The 20,589-nt window shown below is 39.2% G+C and overlaps 1 protein-coding gene across 1 annotated transcript; it reads left to right on the plus strand.

Moving 5' to 3' along the window:
* The first annotated feature begins 735 nt into the window (after positions 1-735).
* LOC144517250 (protein-glutamine gamma-glutamyltransferase 5-like) lies at positions 736-20,394 on the plus strand. Its single transcript, XM_078249252.1, has 15 exons — positions 736-846; positions 2,673-2,843; positions 4,159-4,413; positions 5,057-5,175; positions 5,595-5,723; positions 6,644-6,821; positions 8,421-8,556; positions 12,121-12,230; positions 13,070-13,185; positions 13,334-13,460; positions 13,550-13,704; positions 16,275-16,449; positions 16,677-16,840; positions 18,092-18,225; positions 18,729-20,394. The coding sequence occupies exons 1-15, from the start codon at positions 822-824 to the stop codon at positions 18,874-18,876; spliced, it is 2,142 nt and encodes a 713-aa protein (XP_078105378.1). The 5' UTR covers positions 736-821; the 3' UTR covers positions 18,877-20,394.
* The last annotated feature ends 195 nt before the right edge of the window (positions 20,395-20,589 follow it).

Here is a 20,589-nt window from a genome sequence, read left to right on the forward strand (position 1 = left end):
TGGTCCAGGAAAACAAACTGAACAGCAAGAAAACAGAAAAGACACAATTTGCAACTTTGTATATATCATGCCGTAATATTTCCCACAAAGAGTTCAGGGAGAGGTCGCTCGTAGTGATGAACCTACAGAGAATGATCACCAGTCTGCCACTCCCCTCGGCATTACTAATGAGTTTCTTCTCATTGTTTAGCTGTCCGACAGCAACCTTGTTGTTTTGTTTCACTCTCACCACTCTCATGGCGTCACTCTACTCACAGCAGGCAGCTTATTTCAAAAGCCGTAAAAATCCACTGTTAACAGCACACCTTGAACATAGTGGAGCAATTAGCACCTAACAGCCAAATCATTTCCTCAAACACAGAGCTGAAACAGAGAGAAAATTGGACTTACATTCATTAGATGGACAGAAATATGACCCCAAATGAATTACAATGTTGCTCCATAACTACTGGAAGTGTAGGCATCTGTTCAACATATCAACTTAAAAGTTGATATATGATGTTGTATGTTGTGTTCACAACTTGTTTCAAATTGCCCACAACATCTCTTATTGCAGGTTTAAAGTTACCTGGAAATGCGAAAAAAAATCTGTACAATAAGCTTCTGCGTTAAAATAGTTTAGACTCAGATACAGCGTTTAAACCTCCAGGAAGAGTTTAAAAATCCAGGATGCAAGACGTAATGTATGTAAATTTGAGATGGGGTTGGGCTTCCCAGATATTTTGAAGTCAATAAAAAGGACATCACCAGTCAGAGAGAGAACATGCCAGTGTGTGTTTTACTGTCATTACATCGTCATCTCCTATTCTAAGAGGCAAACCATGTCTGGAACAATGAAAGAATCTGGTAAGTACATCATAGTTTTTAACAAAGCTATCTGGTTTAAGTTTAGTTTGTTTGCATGCATTGTATAAATGAAGTCCTTAGAGTTCCAGGGTTATGCATACAACTCAATATGGACTTCACATTTTATTAAAATTAAATCTGTCTCTTTAGCTGCTAGATTCTTCACCATGTTCATCAGCTTGTAACTGAGTCTGTTTAGTGCTGAGTTGGAAAATGTACAGTAGGTTAATTAAATACTGTTAGGTAAAAAAAATGTTTAAAAAAAACAGCTGCATGCTGATGCTGTAAGTCTGATTGCAGTGAGACTAAAAGCCCCAAAAAGACCAATGAGCTGAGGTTAAAATGCTCTGTAGAGCTGAGGATAACTGAAAAGTTAAGGTGATAATTCCCTGTGGGTTCATCTCAACAAGTAACATCAGTTAGTCATTGAATCTATTATCCGTTAATATAAAAATGTTGATGTGAAAGTGCAACTTTAAGGTTTAAAACAAGTTGGTTAAAAAGGAACAATGGAAAACTAAACTTTGTCAGGAATTGTCTCATCACTTCAGGTGCAGGTGATATTCCCAATGCTATTTCAGACTTTCTGTGTCATGTTCATGTTGTCTCAAACTTGTCTCCTATCAAGCACACAGCTTTGAATACATTTGCCTCTTACAGCTTAAACTGCTTTAATTATTATCAGGAGATTAGAGGCACACATCAGTTAGTGTGTGAATGTGACATTACCGCGTGCTGTCAAGGGTTGACACTTTCCCAGGCTGTCCCAGGTTTTTTTTCCTTCTCTCATCCCGTCCTGTTGCGTCCCATCACGCATTTTTCACCACATACTGTAACTCTACATCAGTGACATTTTACACTCTGCCAGGAATATTGTTTCCTAACACCCGTCCACCCGGTCCTGCCCTAGTTTCAGTTACTATTTCATCACAGTCACCTGTAACATGCTGAGCCAATTTGTTGACCTGGACTCACTGAGCCATCTCAGGCAATGTTCACACTTGGAGTCTTTTTTAGCTGCCAGCGTCTGTTTTACATTATAAATCTATCAAGTAAACCCTGTTTTCTCGGACTCGGTATCGGTAGATATTCAATATTTAAAAAATCGGATCGGTGGGTCAAAAATGCTTATTGGGACATCCCTAATAGGGATAATAATTGTCACAACAAATACTTGCCCTTGTGGGAATTGTTGGGTCTCTGTAAATTAGTGTGTGGTCTAGACCTACTCTATCTCTCAAGTGTTATGATTTGGCACTATAAATAAAATTGAATTAAATTGTATTGGTGGTGCGTTGATGTTACGTAGTGTATTGTAGGACTGTGCAATTCATCAAATTTTTAAACACGATTAAGATTTTGGCTCCTAACAATCACAGAAACAGAGAAATCGAGAAAAACGGTATGTTACGTTTTTCAAGTAAATTCTTTGTCTTGTGTTCAGAATGAAAACAAAAGTTCAAACTGTAAAAGTATGAAGGGAAATTTCACAGTTCGAGGTGTTTTCACTGTTGATGTGTTTAACTGTTTCACTGTTTCTTAAATTCAATGATTGCAACATCTTTCCAAAAGTCAACGAGTAATCGTGTTAAATAATCGTGATTTCAATATTGACCAAAATCATCGTTATCATGATTTTTTTTTCATGATTCACGTATGAATGAGATCTTTGCCTTCTTGGTGATTTGCTCTTTATAAAAAGTGAATAATAAAGTTAAATATTACCGAGGTCACATAAATAAAAGTTGCTGTTATCTTTTTCGGTAGGCTGATGTAGAGAGATTCTATGAACTTTCTCATGTTTGTATGTTGTTTATTTCTTTCAGTCTTTAAGGGAGTGGATCTCCACCCACAGACCAACAACGCTAACCACCGCACCAGCGAAATCTCCCTGACTCAGCTGATTGTGAGGCGGGGCCAGCCCTTCAAACTGACCCTTAATCTGAGGCAACCTTTCAACGCTTCTGTTCAGCCGCTGCGCATCTCTGCAGCGACAGGTCGGTCCTTCATTAAAGTATTTGTTTTCAGTAGTTGTTGAAGGTCTATGCTTCCCTACATAGCCAAAACACAGTAACTAACTATTTAGTCACAATTGAGTTATGACAGAACTCTGACTTTTTAGCATCTTAAACAGCATGTACAATTGTCACAGGTAGATTTCCATTTTGATGAACTGGCAACTCTGTTTGTTAGTCCACATAACTAAATGAGGCATCAAGCCCTGCTAAACCCCTGTAAAGGCAACTTAACTCAGTTTAGCTTAATCTAGTTTAACAGATTTGCAAAAACTGCCATCTCAGCTCCAGTGGAATTCATGTGATTTAGGGTTTAAGCTACATTGAAATCTCATTTAAATGTATAACATTTTTAATTTCAGTATACTGTGGGCTAAATATTAATTGTACACACCTAACAAATCAAAGATATATTTAATCGCAAATGTACAGAACTGCATTAACAAAAGAATAACAGACTATCTCATAATTAAAAGAACCTGATCTCGTAATTTTAAGATCTTTTCTCATAATTATGGGATAATGTGGCTAATTCTTTTTTTTTTTCTTTTGTGAATGCAATGGGCTTCCATATAAAATGTCTCAAAATAAAACTGTTCAAATGCAAGTGAAACAAACAGTGAAACAACACATATTGTTCGTTTTTTTTTACATTTACAAAAATCACTTGATCACTGAAATGTATAAACACACTGACAGTGAAGATTATAACACACAGCTGCAGCTAGTTAAGGGAAGCTGGCAATAAGGTGCCAATTTAAAGATCTGAATCAACACATATTTTAAAACGTCTATATAACAAGGTTTTTTTTTCTCTTGTCTGGTTCTATCTCAATTGTTTTTTTTCTTCTTTCTTTTAAAAAAAATATATTTCTCACAATGATTCTGCTTCCTGTTAACATATAACACATGTTGTACATTTTCCACTGAAGGTTGTCCAAAGGCAGACGCTACATTTCTAGGTCTTCTTTATGCTAGCCTGAAAACTTTGTACTATTTTTTTCTCAATTTCACTTCAAGTACTCTTGGTTTTTAATCTATTCAAGGGGTTTCTTGACAAAAACGTGATCTATCACATCACTGCTTTAACTAGATGGTTTAGTCAGTAAAAACCAATTGATGAATGGATGGATGGATGGATGGATGGATGGTTGGATGGATGGATGGATGGTTGGTTGGTTGGATGGATGGGTGGATGGTTGGTTGGGTGGATGGATGGATGGATGGATGGATGGATGGAGAGTATTGGTACAACAATAAATGAAGGTCTGACTCCCTCAGTGGCTCCTCTCTACAGGAAAACGTCCAACTGAGAAACAGGGGACGCTATCATTCTTCGGTGTCCCAGATGTTGTCAAACGTTCACCATCAGCAAAGGCGGTGTGGAAGGTAGAGCTTGACAAAGGTTCCTCCACAATAACAGGCAACCTGATCCTCAGCATCACCCCCCCGGCTAACACCCCCATAGGGGAGTACACCATGACTGTGAAGCACAAAGATCAGGAAATGGTTCTGGCGAAGCCTGTGGTGCTCTTCAATCCCTGGTGTACCGGTAGGTTGTCTCTGTCTGTCTGTCTGTATAGTATGACTACCACACTGTAAAATACTACTACTAGTTGCAAGTGAAAGTCCTGCATTCAAAATGTTACTTACTGTAAGTAAAAGTATGTACTCTAAGTATAATCAGGAAATTCTTAAAGTATAAAAGTAAAAGTAATCAATGCAGAAAAATGTTCCCTGTGACTGTTATATTACTATGTATTATATCATCAGATCATTAATACTCATACATTAATGTAAAAGCAGGATTTTACTGTTGTAGTTGGTTGAGGTAGAGCTAAATTTGAACTGTTAGCTGATGATTATTTTAAAGGAAAATTCCAGCCATTTTTTAGGTTAATCTTGATGGCTATAAATACGTGAGTACTTTCGATTGAACAAAAACCCGACCAGAATCGGTGCAAGCAACACGGAGTAGCTGCAGCTATGTGTATGAGCTTCCACTGAGCTAAAACGGCAGTTAGAGTGCCTTTGTGCCTCTTAAAGGGGTGATTGAATGCAAAACCGATTTTACCTTGTCATAGTTGAATAATGACAGTTTAGTGGGTAACTAGGACATACATAGAAGCTTAAAATCCCATTGACACCTCTTTCCTCTCTGTCTGTCTGCATGAATTCCCTCTCTCTCTCTGTAGATGACTGGGTGTATCTGAAGGATGAGAATGAGATAAACGAGTATGTGATGAATGAACAAGGAATTATCTACAGAGGTAGTAGCACCTACATCAACTCTTGTAACTGGGACTTTGGACAGGTACACACACACACACACACACACACACACACATACACACACAGAGTCAAGGCTTATTGGTTTCCCCCAAAACACTATACACTAAACTGAATACCTAATTGTAAAATATAATCACTACTGAATACTTAATGTTTACATTTGAATAACACTGATTTTATAGCACTGAACCAGTCCTACTGAATTTGGCTGGTCTGAATTCCCTTTACTACTTTAGTACTTTCAGTACATGTATGATATCCAGTATTCAACATCCAGGCTTATCCCTGGTATCTCGGATATTCAGTTTTTTTAATATATGATAATATGATGTCTCTTTTAAAGATGAAATTATATTCCATCCTCAGTTAAATACCACTGTATTGGCATGAATAAAATACAATGTAAGAGCAGCTCCTCTCTTGCTGTCTCCTTCTGTCCAGTTTGAAGACGACATGGTGGACATTTGTTTGAGGATGTTGGACCTCAACCCCAAATACATGAAAGACCCCGGTGACGATGTCTCTGCTCGCTGTAACCCCATCTACGTCAGCCGCGTGGTCAGCGCCATGGTAGGACTTGCTCTCTATGTTTTTTTGTCTCCGTGCTGGCGACAGCCATGGCCGGAGGGACTTCATCCCTTGTCCTTCAGCACTTACATTGTCCGTCTGTCCCATTCGTGTGAATGCAATATCTCAGAAACCCCTGGATATTTCCAGTTAAAATCTCGTCTCGATCTCGTGAACCCAATCTCGTGTCTTGTCTCGTCTCATGAGCTGGGTGTCTCATCACACCCCTAACAACCTATTCCCATTTTAGAATAATACATATTATTTTATTGAATTATGATTATTAATGCTTTAATAAGGTTTCCCTCTGACATGTAGTGGGGAGTAAAAGTAGAAAGTAACATAAAATGGAAAGATTCAAGAAAAGTACAGGTACCTCAACATTGTATTAAAGTACAATACATGAATAAATGTACTTACATGTACCATCATTAGATGGTGAAAATGGAAAATATCATACCGTTTTTAGTTTGCTTTGGAAAAATCTTTTTTGGCTTTTTATGAAGTTTGAAACTAATAACCCTTTATGACCTACTAACATTCACAACTTCACGCAGACTTAATGGGATTTAATAAAGGGTTTCTCACTTTATAATTAACCATCAGACCTGCACTTATACATAAATAATTCACACTTTTTTTCAGTAGGTCAGTCAAAAGTTTTCTGTTTGCTGTAGAGAAACTCTATGACATCTTTCAATTTCATGCAGTTTCACGTATTGGCAGTTGGGTTATCTCACTGTAATAGTTCTGTAAATGTTAGTGTCAATAAAGAGCTAAACAAGAAGAAGTAGATGCTATAGTTTTAAGATATATAAAGACTTGGCAATGGCGTCTTATGTGACACAGTCTTTAATTAAGTTGTAATTTTGAAGAAAAAAAAGTCATATTGTAAGAATGAGAATTTCCTTGTTTTCTTCCAGATCAACTCTGTAGATGACAGTGGTGTCCTGGAGGGAAACTGGTCAGGTTCATATCCGAATGGGGTCTCACCCTCTCGCTGGACCGGCAGTTACGCCATCCTTAAGCGCTGGTTTGACACCGGCTCCTACCCAGTCAAGTACGGGCAGTGCTGGGTGTACGCCGGTGTGATGTGTTCAGGTAACGTCTGAGGCTACATTTACAATACTGCTGTATGTAATGTTTTGGTTTAAAAACTAATATCTTTTGCTATGGTTGCGTCTCACGTTTGCACTACTCTGGCATTTCAAAGGCCATAAAGCGGAGACATTTTAAAACACTGCTGCCCCCGCTTTGGTTTGCAAACTTCAGGGGTGCATTGTAGTCTGGACAGGCACAAACCTTCGGAAACAATGACGCAGGTCATCGAGAGTTATCTGTTAGGTAGGCTTACATACCTTTCAGGAACAGTTCCACCTAGACATCGCTCATACAAATAAATCCCTGGTTTTACTTTTAACCATTGTTGTTCTTTCTCCAAAGTATTTTCTGTATTTTCAATTTATACATTCATGATTTTCAACCGCAGAGTAACATTGGACAAACTGCTTCCTGTTTATGTACTAATTAAAACGTATCATCTGACTCATCATTTTGACGTCTCTCTTGTGTCTCTGCCAACACTGTAATTTCCCTCACAAGATGTTAGCACCTAAACAAAATAATCCTGTGGTTAAACGAGGAATACTGTACAACCTTAGTCAGCTTCAGTTTATGCACATAATGATAAGTAAAGCACACTACTAAGCCGGAGAAAGCTGTATGAAGTTCATGGACAAATACCTACAAACATAGGTGAGTTATAAGACACTGGGCTCCCTGCCTTTTTATTTAATTCAACCCAATTCACCAGTACCTCAACAGGATTTACAGTGCACATAAAGAAAATTAACGCCAAAACACATTCTCATCAACAGGTTTGTATGATATTGTGTGAAAAGCTATCCACAGCAATCCGTATGATATCTTAATAAATTTGGGCGACCACCAGCTGGTCACGTGATGACCGGTCACATGACAGTTTACTTTAGCAGTCTCTACAAGTAAATGTAGCAGAGAAAAGGCAAGTGTCAGCTGGGTACCGGTCAGCGTGCGGTGCCATTTGTTTCAGAGGCCGTTGCAGTTGAGTTTAGCTGACAAAAGGTGACCATCATGCGGCGATAACAGTTGAGTTTAGGCACCAAAACGACTAGTTAAGATTAGAAAAAATTATTTTGTTTTGGGTACCCTTAAGTAGTACTCCCGGGACACAAACACGTGTTTCCTGGGTGGAAGTCTTGTGTTTTCCCCAGGACACAAACTCCGTGCCCCCCCCCCTTCAAAGCCCTGTGTTTTAGGACCCACCCATTCACCCCGACCTCCTCCCAACGCTAATCTTCGCTCTTAGAAAATGGCAGTAATTGTGGTGCATACAGTAATAAATTTGTGGAATACATACAAATTACAGTGCAATCCTTTTCGTAGCTAATATTTTCGAATGGTTCATGAGAACAACATGGATGCAAACAACCCCACAGTCCACCTATGACTACAAAGTCAGATCCAAAGGTGTGCAAACCTGCATGGGACACTTTATTGAAGTCTGAGTTTGTCTGTCTTGCTGTGACAGTAAATAAAACACCTTTTCACCTGGGATGATAGTCATGATTTTTTGCACCATGGCAGCTTAGCAAAGAGAATAACAACATGTAAAAACAACAAGCTACAAATTCTGACTCAGATCTTTGTGTTTGGTTCCAGTGATGCGCCTGCTGGGCATCCCCTGCCGCGTGGTCAGCAACTTCGAGTCAGCCCACGACAACGACAGGAATCTGACCATCGACGTGTACCACGCCGACAACGGAGTCAGAGAGACACCCACCCCAGACAGTATTTGGTGAGAGACAGAGGCTATTATTATACTAAAATACCGCTTTCTAACATGGCAGTCCTACAGTCCTCGTTCTGAAGCTGATACAAGTATAGCTGATAGTCAGTATGGAGAAGAAAAATTATTACAGCCACAAATTACTCTTTCATTGTACATATGACGTGTGTATTGTATTAAGATAGACTTAAAAAAATCAGAACCTATCCTTTTAACATTGTGACTTGTTAGGGTGTGGGATTTTGATGTTTGGTGTTTTTGCACAAGTGCTAAATCTTGACATTAGTAGAGCTAGAACTAGCTGTCTGAGGGCCAAATAAAACATATTTCCTACTCAAAACTTACCTGAATATCACAGTTCATATGTAAGAATTTTTGATTTGTCTTTTTTGAACACCGGTTGGCGAAAACAAAGTGTAAACACATATTTATACATCCAGCAGTCACAGAGCAACTTTAGCATTCTATGGAGGTGTGTTTGTGTCCACCTAATGAATGTTAGTTCAATATTCACTCTCTGGTTTGGTCTCCATCAGTGATGGAGTACTCTAGTCCTGGACTTGGACTTGAGTCAGACTTGGACTCACGCACTGATGACTTGGACTGGAGTTTTTATGAAGTCAGATTTGGAAGTTGAGAGAAGTTTCTGACTACTTTTATGTGTAATAGGTCATAACAATATGATATATATATATATATTTAGTCTGTAACTGTTTCATACACAAGTCCTGGACTCAAGTCGCTATTCTCTGGACTCTTGACTTGACTCTGACTTTTACTCAGGTACTGGTGACTTGACTAGGACTCGGATCACACTCTTTGGTGACTCGGACTTGGACTCGGACTTGACAGTTAGTGACTGGACTACAAACCCTGGTCTCCACAAACTAAACTTGCATCCCCAGCTAATCTCTAACTGTGTCTGTCTGCTGTCTGGTGCAGATAGGGAACAGTGCTTTTTTAGAGCTTTTTCTCTGAAAACGGAAACAAAGCTATGAGAGCGGTAATAGTAAACCAAAACAATAAACTATTCAACTATTACATTGTCAGCTTAAAAAGGTTTAAGGCATGAATCATTTTTGTGGCGAAGTGTTGGCAGTTTTATAGGCCACATCAAAGTAAAGAGGTGTGACACATTCTCAGGGCTATTATCATGTCAACATGACACACACTACTGACATCTGTGTGATCACTCAGGCCACGTCCACACGTACCAAAACGATTTTTTTTTTACCCGTCTTCCCTGGATTCGTTTCAAGAATAGTTGCATCCAAACGGATCCATTTGTAAAAGACTCAACGCGCTACTTCATATTCCAGGCCTATAGGCGGCGCTGTTTCTGCTAGAGAAATTCACCAAAAACGGAGAAGAACTATAGAGAACGTTATAGACTATAACATTCTCTATAACTTTCACCACTGCTCATTTTTTATAAAGGCCGCCGCAAGAAAATGTGTCTTTGTTTACATTGTATAATATGCTGTTGGATTACTTTTTTATTTTGCAATTCTGTCTGCCATCGGACATGATTGCAGCGCGCTAGCTAGCAGAGCTAACGTTAGCATGCTAACGCTGCTAGTTAACATCGGCAGTCAAACAAACATCAATGAGCCATTGTCATTTTGATAATCTACACGTTTAATGAATGTTAGTTCAATATTCACTCTCTGGTTTGGTCTCCATCAGTGATGGAGTACTCTAGTCCTGGACTTGGACTTGAGTCAGACTTGGACTCACGCACTGATGACTTGGACTGGAGTTTTTTATGAAGTCAGATTTGGAAGTTGAGAGAAGTTTCTGACTACTTTTATGTGTAATAGGTCATAACAATATGATATATATATATACAAATATATATATATATATATATATATATATATATATATATATATATATATATATATATATATATATATTTAGTCTGTAACTGTTTCATACACAAGTCCTGGACTCAAGTCGCTATTCTCTGGACTCTTGACTTGACTCTGACTTTTACTCAGGTACTGGTGACTTGACTAGGACTCGGATCACACTCTTTGGTGACTCGGACTTGACAGTTAGTGACTGGACTACAAACCCTGGTCTCCACAAACTAAACTTGCATCCCCAGCTAATCTCTAACTGTGTCTGTCTGCTGTCTGGTGCAGATAGGGAACAGTGCTTTTTTAGAGCTTTTTCTCTGAAAACGGAAACAAAGCTATGAGAGCGGTAATAGTAAACCAAAACAATAAACTATTCAACTATTACATTGTCAGCTTAAAAAGGTTTAAGGCATGAATCATTTTTTGTGGCGAAGTGTTGGCAGTTTTATAGGCCACATCAAAGTAAAGAGGTGTGACACATTCTCAGGGCTATTATCATGTCAACATGACACACACTACTGACATCTGTGTGATCACTCAGGCCACGTCCACACGTACCAAAACGATTTTTTTTTTACCCGTCTTCCCTGGATTCGTTTCAAGAATAGTTGCATCCAAACGGATCCATTTGTAAAAGACTCAACGCGCTACTTCATATTCCAGGCCTATAGGCGGCGCTGTTTCTGCTAGAGAAATTCACCAAAAACGGAGAAGAACTATAGAGAACGTTATAGACTATAACATTCTCTATAACTTTCACCACTGCTCATTTTTATAAAGGCCGCCGCAAGAAAATGTGTCTTTGTTTACATTGTATAATATGCTGTTGGATTACTTTTTATTTTGCAATTCTGTCTGCCATCGGACATGATTGCAGCGCGCTAGCTAGCAGAGCTAACGTTAGCATGCTAACGCTGCTAGCTAACATCGGCAGTCAAACAAACATCAATGAGCCATTGTCTTTTTGATAATCTACACGTTTTTCTTGCAGTAGCCTTTCTACAATAAGCCGTGCTAAAAGTTACTATAATCCGTTCAAGGAGTTGATAAGCAGACAGATTAGCTAGTTGATAAGTTGTCTACTTCCACTTTATAAACAGCTAACGTTAACGTTAGCTACGTCGCTGCTGTAGCGGTCAGCTACTTTAGCGATGTTTAACGTTAGCTACATAACGTTAGCAATATATCTTGTGTACAATCCAGGACCGGCAGAACAGAGGGAAGTGTCAGGGAGCAGAGACAAAGTATTTAGATGAAGTGAGCTCGTTTGACCATTGAGATGGGGAAAAAAAAAACTTGATATTTTTCACAAAATCAACATTTTAGGTTTGTTTGTCTTCCACATTTTAGAATCAACCTGTTAAACTGAAAGCCTACAGGTCACAGACAATGTGCATGGACTTTTCAGTGAAGTAGGACACATCTTGCGTCCAGCAGTTAAACTTTTGAACTGAAAAATATTTGCATATTTATATGCTCTAGATTTTTCAGTGAGGGAGGAGTATACATCTTTTTCAAGATATTTTAAACTAGGTAATACAACTTTTTTGTGGAAGAAAAAGACATTAGAAGCAAATTATTTTATATGTCTAATAACATGCCAAAAGAGGGTCTTAATATTCTAAAATATTATTGTTAAATATAATGTTTCATTGTTGTATTTAAGATCTACTACACTGTTGCAGATTCTGAATGTTGTTTTGTGTTTTAGGAACTTTCACGTGTGGGTGGAGGCATGGATGAGGCGGCCAGACCTGTCAAAGGACGGCAAATATGACGGCTGGCAAGTTCTGGATCCAACACCACAGGAGAAGAGCCAAGGTATGTTGTTTATGTCCATAACTTTAAAGAGCCCCTATTATACTCATTTTCAGTGTCACATTTGTACTCTTGACCTGCTTTGATGTTCAAAAAACATTTTGGTAACACTTTACTTGAAGGTATCTACATAAGAGTGACATGACACTGTCATCAACACGTGACACTGTCATGACACAGTCATGACACATGAACCCTAACCCTAACTTGTCATGACAAAAACCGAATGACACTTACTAAAAGAAGCGTTATGAGATAAACGTTTATGACTTGTTTATGATGTTTATGACATGTTTATGACAGTGTCATGTCACTCTTATGTAGATACCTTCAAGTAAAGTGTAAGCAACATATGTTTCTCATACTGCCCATTGCTGCAGCTCCTCTGCCTGCCTGTTTCTTCTCTGAAACAGGTCAGCTGACAGATGATTTTATGATCCAAAATAAAAATACAAAAAGTTCCTCTGGGGTTCATAAATGTGCTCAGAAGGATGTTCATATTTCCTGTGCTCAAGCGGGCGTTTTGACCTGAAGGTTCTTGAATTTATTTGCCGTGTTTTGAAAGTCCCATTGAAGTTACAATGTGTATCATTTGTATGTTATTGCTGCAAATTATGATGGCACATGTAAGTTATTGTTTGTTGGAAAATTTAAAAATTAAAGCACCCCCAGTTGCTTTCATCACAGTGTCATTCTTAACACGACCAGATGGCACCAAAGTGAGGAATTTTAAAATCCTTCAGAGACACAAAAATGTCATAAAATTATTCTGTGGTAAAAACGTATTTATTTTAATTATAATTGTAATTATTTCCTGATTTGTCCTGTCTCTCCTCCTGTAGGTGTTTACTGCTGCGGTCCAGCCCCCGTCGTAGCCATCCTGAACGGAGAAACAGACCTCAAATATGACACGCCATTTGTCTTCGCTGAGGTCAATGCCGACTGCATTGACTGGCTGGTCAGTGAGCAGAGCTTGAGCCTAATCTCATCAATGCCACATTTAGTGAATTTAGTGTAAAAGAAAAAAAGAAAAAAAAAGTAAAACAATCAAATGTTACTTTTGTCTTTTTGTTGTTTCTATAGTTTGTGTTTGTGTGTCCTGTCAGGTCAAAGCTGACGGCTCAAAAGTGAATATCTTCTCTGACACGACGAGAGTCGGTCAGAATATCTCTACCAAGTCTGTCGGCTCCAATAAGAGGATGAACATCACTGACAGCTACAAATACAAAGAGGGTGGGTTCACCTGACAAACAGGTCACACAAGCAGCTGTACATGATTACAATAGGGGCTCTGAATATTGACTGAATCACTACATTTACAGGAACAGAGAAAGAGAGGTCTGTCTTTCACTACGCCACCACCAGAGACCTCTCCAAGGTTGATGAGATTGAGAAGAAGGAGGAGGAGACGGATGTAGTAACCCCAGGCATCCCCCCTCAACCTCTTTCACCGCCAATGTCCATGCATTTTGAAGAGGTGCGTCACAGAAACTCCCTGAAGTTTTTTTTAGAGCTATTGAACAGGATGTTTTTTATGTCATATTGCGAATGTTTCTGTTTTTATATATATTATTCTGTTATTATATATCATTTTAAACCAGCACTTATGGGGCATCTTGGTGGGGTTTAGGATCGAGCTCAAATCGCAACGACTACGGTTTAAATACCGTTGGGGACCTTTGTTTCCGTTTCCAATCCCTCTCCCCTCCAGCCAAGTCTATTGTCTCTTTTCTAATGAAAGCAAAAATATCCAAAAAACACTAACCTTTGAAATCTAAACTTGTTTCTTTTTTCTGCTTTGTTGTGAATAGGTCACACCTCATCTTTCAGGAAGATCACTGCATCTACATGCAAATCACAACTTGCATTGACTTACATACAATAACATTTCAAAAATCAAAACCAAAGCAGCACCATTCTTCAAGTTTGACAAACTACATACATTAGTTCCTAAATAGTGTAGGAACTAAATAGTCATCAGATTTTTACTTTTTGAGATCTTATGCATCCTCACCGGAGTAAAATAAAATGAATAATTACATTTAAATTTGATAAGATAAAACTTTATTTATTCATCCAGGGGGAAGTTGCTGTGCAGCAGTTGCAATACAAAGTGGGAAGAGTGCAAACATAAAGGTCTAAGATAACAATAAGATGCAAATGAGTTGCAAATCCATATTTAAAACATTATATAGGCTATAAATGCCAAAACCAGGTTAACATTGTGGGTCAAAAGAATATAAACTTAGCCTCTTTGATTTGTTACTCCTAAATGCAAAATGCATCCTGTTGCTAATACACACCCATATGTCTTTATCTAAAGCCATGACGAGGTCATTGCCCAGATTTTTAACAAGGAGGCAAGAGAAGAAGTGCAACAATTAGACAGAATACTATAACGTTCTTTGCTTTTACATTTGATTGGTGGCAGTCTTTATCTTCTAATTTTGGTGCTCAAACCGTAATTTATTTTCTTTTATTAGAGAATGCCCAAAACTCAAAATGATCATATTTCATAATATTTAATATTCGTACTGTTTCATTCAAAAACAACATCAGTAATGACCAGGGTATCCTAACTCCATCAAGTCAGTTTTATTAATATAGCCCATCCATCCAGCCTGAAAAACCTCCCTAGGGAGGTGCCCAGGTGGTTTGGGCATCCTTACTAGATGCCCAAACCACCTCAACTGGCTCCTTTCCACCCAAAGGAGCAGTGGCTCTACTCCGAGTTGCTCACTGATGACTGAGCTTCTCACCCTATCTCTAAGGGAGACACCAGCCACCCTCCTGAGGAAACCCATTTTGGCCGCTTGTACCCTGGATTTCGTTCTTTCGGTCATGACCATAGGGGAGGATAGGAACGAAAATTGACCGCCAGTTCAAAAGCTTTTCCTTCTGGCTCAGCTCTCTTTTCGTCACAACGGTGCGATAAATTGAATGTAATACCGCCCCCGCTGTGCCGATTCTCCGACCAATCTTCCGCTCCATTGTCCCTTCACTCTGGAACAAGACCTCAAGGTACTTGAACTCATTCATCTGGGGTAAGGACTCATTCCCTACCCAGAGTAGGCACTCCATCGGTTTCCTGCTGAGAACCATGAACTCAGATTTAGAGGTGCTGATCCTCCATGACTACGCCTGGATATCCTGTCCATGAATATCACAAACAAGATTGGTGACAAAGCACAGCCCTGGCGTAGGCCAACCCTAACCTGGAACGAGTCCAACGTTTTGTAATAGTTGTTACCTGTGATTATGGGATAGGGTGGTGGTGCTTGTTAGGTGTGAAGCACACCCAAATAAGAAATGCTTTTGTGACACTGTGGTGTAGCCTCCCCAGGCGTAAACACTTTCACTATCTCATGGTACATCACAAGCTTTAGTACATTATTGGCTTTTACGTAACATTTAAAACATCAACCTCATCAAAGACAAAAAATTGGATTAGTTTTAATTAGTGTCATCTTCATCAATAGGTGCGTTTGTTACGATCGCCTATAGTTCCCTGCGAAGTGGACTGCACAAGGTATTCAGACATGTTAAATAAGATTCCAAACCGTAGGGAGCAAACATGCTCAGTTCAAAGTGAACTGTGAAATGTGTAGGGAAGTACTGAATAACAGTTCATCACTTCACAGGAAGTTCCCAAGCAGGATTACGCATCAGTCATTGCGCCTCGCTGAAATGACACCGTACATCTTAAATGTACATTAATCAAAATCACATGTATTCACAAGTTACAGACATTTCAATAGAATAAGTTTTGTAATGGTATCAGTTTGCGTTTGAATATTTTAGTCCAGTAGTGTGAAATGTCCACAGTAGCAGCAACGTATCCAAGATGTTTACGTTACCAGGGTGACGCAATACCAGTAAGTGATATCAGCGTTGGTGACGTTGCACCTTGTTCCGAATGAAGGAATCGTGTCGAGGAAACTTTCCTTAACCGACATTTCCTGAACAGGGAGCAGGAAGTACGGTTTATGTACACTGTGGAACAGAACAAGGCTAATGTCTCAGTCCTCTCATTGTGTGCTGTTGCAGGTGACCCCACCAAAGAACTGTGAGGATGTGAGATTGATGCTGGTGCTGCAGAGTAAGAGCAGTGCTGCCATGCGACTGTCCATCAACATCAGCATCCAAGCCATGAGGTACAACGGCTCACCAGCTGGGACCATCCAGACCGAGGTGAAGGAGGAGACACTGCAACCTGGGAAAGGTGAATCTTCTTCTGTGGGTGCTTTTCTGGACAGAGGTGTTGCTGTTGAATTTTGGGGGCTGATATCAAGAGAGAAAAAGACAGATATCTCAAAGGGTGGGCAAATAAAGCCAACACTATCTGTGTGTCTAGATAACACAAGGGTTAGGTGAGAAAACACTGTATGCTTCTTGGAATTAGTTGTGAATCAACTTTAAATCTCTCTTCTCTTCCTTTGTCTCTTGGAGATCTCTCTGTCCCTATCCAGGTCCCGTTCTCTGCCTACTATAAACCCATGATGGAGTGTGACATCATGAAGGTTTCAGCCTTGGTCACAAGCAAAGAGAAGCCAGATAACACATACCTGGCTGTGCATGACGTCGTGCTGCTTGACCCTCCTATCTCCATCACGGTCAGTAAAAAACCTCTGCCTCTAAAATCAAGTTATCTAGCTTTGTAACAAAATAATATCAGTTAGGTGTACATAACAATATAGTCTCCAGACCTTCCTCCACAGCGCTGCGAAGGAGGGTCTAGCTAGTCCACACAGCATTCCAGGATAGGAGAAAAACATCCTCTGGTTTATTGGCATTTCTTTAAACCAATCACAATCGTCTTGGGCGGCACTAAGCGCCAGACGGAGCAACGGCGCCTCTGCAAAATAGTCTCGGGAAGGAACTTGTTTTCGGCTCTGTGACGCCATACTAAATGAGTTAAATGCTAACCTCAGTATGCTAACATGCTCTCAAGTAATGTCAATTTGAACTTTCTGATGTTAAGCAGGTAAAATGTTTACCATGTTCACCATCTCTGTCTAGTGTCTTAGCATGCTCACATTTCCTAATTAGCACTAAACTACAAATGATGCTGATAGCATTGTCATTCGTTTTGCAGGTATTTGGTAATAATATGAAGTATTGTACTAATTGAAATTCATCCTGAGGGGGACATTAATGTGTTCACACATTTCAGCATGGCTAACACCAACAACCGAGGCCAAAGTTACCCATAATCCATCAGGTGTATCTCAACTATGGATCCAATAGTAGACCAAAATACACAACAACCTAGTCTCACATTGCTAGACCTATCTCTACAGCGCTGTGTCAGCACTGCAGTAGGGTCTGGCTGCACCACCTATCTATTCTGGGGTAGGGGACAAAACCTCTGGCTTGTTTTTATTTCTTTAAACCAATCATAGCCATCCTGGGTCGCACTAAGCTCCAGATGCAGCAATGGTGCCCTTACAAAAGACATAGCAGAGAAGGCAGAAGGGGAGGGACATCATGTCAGGCTTTATCCAAGCAATGTACACCTATTTCAGTCTGGACCATAGACAATAGAAAGACAGAAACAATAAGTAAATTTGTTCCTTCTTTTTTTGTAAAGATTTCTCTGACAGCTTTAGTTACTTTTCAGATGATGTTTTTCATCCCCTTCCTGTCCAGTGAAACCCATGTATCTCCAGATGTGTCGATGTTGATGTTGAATGTTTGTGATGAAGTGAAGGTTGAAGTGTTCCTTTATGTGTTCTCCTCTTTCTTAAGCTAAATAAAGTCTTTAAAAAGCCTCTTGATTCAGCTGGAAAATGCATCGTCACAAAGCTGGAAAGCAGGGCTGTTTTTCTGACACCATATAATCTGTTAAAATGTGTGTGTTCCAGGTTTCTGGTATAACCAAACTGAACAGAGAGGCAGAAGGGGAGGTGGTTTTCATGAACCCGGTCACCGAGATGCTGAAGGAGTGCACTCTGACTATCTCTGGAAGTGGCCTGTTGAAAGAGGACATTGAAGTCAAGTGAGTGTGTGTGTGTGTGTGTGTGTGTGTGTGTGTGTGTGTGTGTGTGTCTGTGTGTGTGGGTGTGTGTGTGTGTGTGTGTGTGTGTGTATTTATTTGTTTACAATGTATTAGTCTGTGGGTAAACTCTAGTTGGTAATCTGTTAACGTTGCAATATACACAAGATACAGAAGCACAACGTAATGACTTGCACTTTTTTATTAGGGCTGGGTTGAAATGTTTTAAAAACTTGTGCCAATCTTATGTATATACTGACACCAAAACTTTTTTGGATTCCTTACTTTGAGAAATGTAAACACGTTTTTCTACAAAATCCTTTTTTTATTTAACAAAAGAATTCAAAGTGTCTAAATACAAGCAGCTGCACGACAACTTTGCCTAGATAAAACCGTCTAAAAAACTAGAGGACTTTTTGACTTACATCCAGAACTCTCTTATGAAAGAATAAGCAGACAAGATTATGAATCTGATCAGATTTTTTTTTTTTTTTTGTTACTCGCAGGATTCCAGATTTGAAGAAAAACAACCGAATATGTGTCAAGTTCCCCTTTGTTCCCTACAAGCCCGGTAACAAGACTCTCGTGGCCGACTTTGACTGCTCCACCTTCAGAGACATCAAGGGCAGCTGCACTGTCGATGTAAAGCTGTAAATTCTCTGTATCGCTGAGTAAGAGTCACAAACGTTGTAGGTTCAAGTTTGTATCTTGCTCTATCGCAGAGAAAGGCAGCTGCAGTCAGTTTAGATTTATATATATATATATATGTTGTAAATTGTAGATTTGTTCATCTAAAGTTTTACAATCTCCAAAGGACATAAACACAGCGTGAAAAGTGAAACTAGAATGTTACTGAACCACCCAACAAGCAGCAAACTGAGAAGTCTTTTAGTTTTGTGTAAAGTATTTAAAGTATTGTTTGATTTCAGGGGGTCCGTTCGCATCCTCCCCCCTCACACACACGCACTATGTGCTGCATGACATGTTGTCTCACAGCCTAGTTAGTTGGCTCAAAATTGGGTTAATCTTTTACACAATTGAAAATTATGCTAAAACCTCTCTGCAGCACGTAGGCATGTAGACCTACACACACAAAGCATTGACTACCAGCTTTTGAAACCTAGGCCTACATACTGTAACGACTCCACACACTGGCCCCTGGAAATGTCCCTGGGATGATTTTATATTGATGTGATATTCCTGAAATGTCAGAAAGTCAAAACACGTGATTTCCTGGAAATGCTAATTCATCAAGTTAATTAAATAATATTTGATCAGACATGCATGTCTTGTTTGAGATAACTGCAAGATTTAATTTGTTTCTTCACAGTCATGCTCTAAGTAGTTAAACTATTGTCAATTCATGTCATTGTCAAGTTCCCTGTTTGAACTTGTGTACTTAATAAATTTAGATGCCGGATTTAAAAGTTTTAAAAGCCACTTATATTGTTGAATGATAAGAAAACACTGCTCCCACCAGGCGCAAAGCCAGTAATGGGAGGCAGTGGCACTGGCCCCGCCCAGCCACATTTGATAAAAAGAAATGTTTTTATCAATAAATATTAAACACAATATAAACACAACGAAATAAAGAAATGTAAACATGTTGAGTTGTTGTGTGTGTTGAATTTCTGATTAAAAAGGAACTGTTGAAAGCAGTCCTGGGAGTCCCCGGAATGTAATTGGTAACAGGGTAACACTTTATTTGGAGAGGTGTTCATAAGACTGACATGACACCGTCATTATTATGACATGACATCAGTCATGAACACAGAGTCATTTTGGGTAGTCATGACTGTTGTCATTAAGTGTCATTCGGCAAATTATGACACTTTTAATGCAAAGTTAGCGTTGTCCGAGATGTCTTTGTCATGACAACTTGACATTAACGAAGACAACAATCTCTGTGTTATGACAACTTGACATTAAACTAGACAATACAAGCTGTCTTTGTAATGACAACTTGACATTAACCTAGACAACATAACTCATGTCATAAATATGTCATGACAGGCCCAATTATCAAACTTTAATAAACTATTTAGCTTTATGTGTTAACGTGTCATTAAGAGGTTGATTTTTTTTTTTTACATTGGCTGTCATGAGAGCATTATAATTGTGTCATGAATATTTTCCCTTGACCTCAAGTAAAGCAAAACCATTTGGACCTGTCATGAAGTTTGATTTCATCATCAAAAAAAAAAAATAAACATAGAACTATCATGTACATAAAAGAATAAAATTCCCCACTTGCTCCATACTGGGGGGTCTTTTTCTTCCTCCAAGTACGGAACCTCTACTAGTGGCCTGGTAGCCTGAGGGTTCTGTGCAGTGTCAGCTGTTCCTAGGACTGCACTCTTCTGGACA

Source organism: Sander vitreus, chromosome 4 (assembly GCF_031162955.1).
Source record: "Sander vitreus isolate 19-12246 chromosome 4, sanVit1, whole genome shotgun sequence".
In the NCBI taxonomy this organism is placed as follows: domain Eukaryota; kingdom Metazoa; phylum Chordata; class Actinopteri; order Perciformes; family Percidae; genus Sander; species Sander vitreus.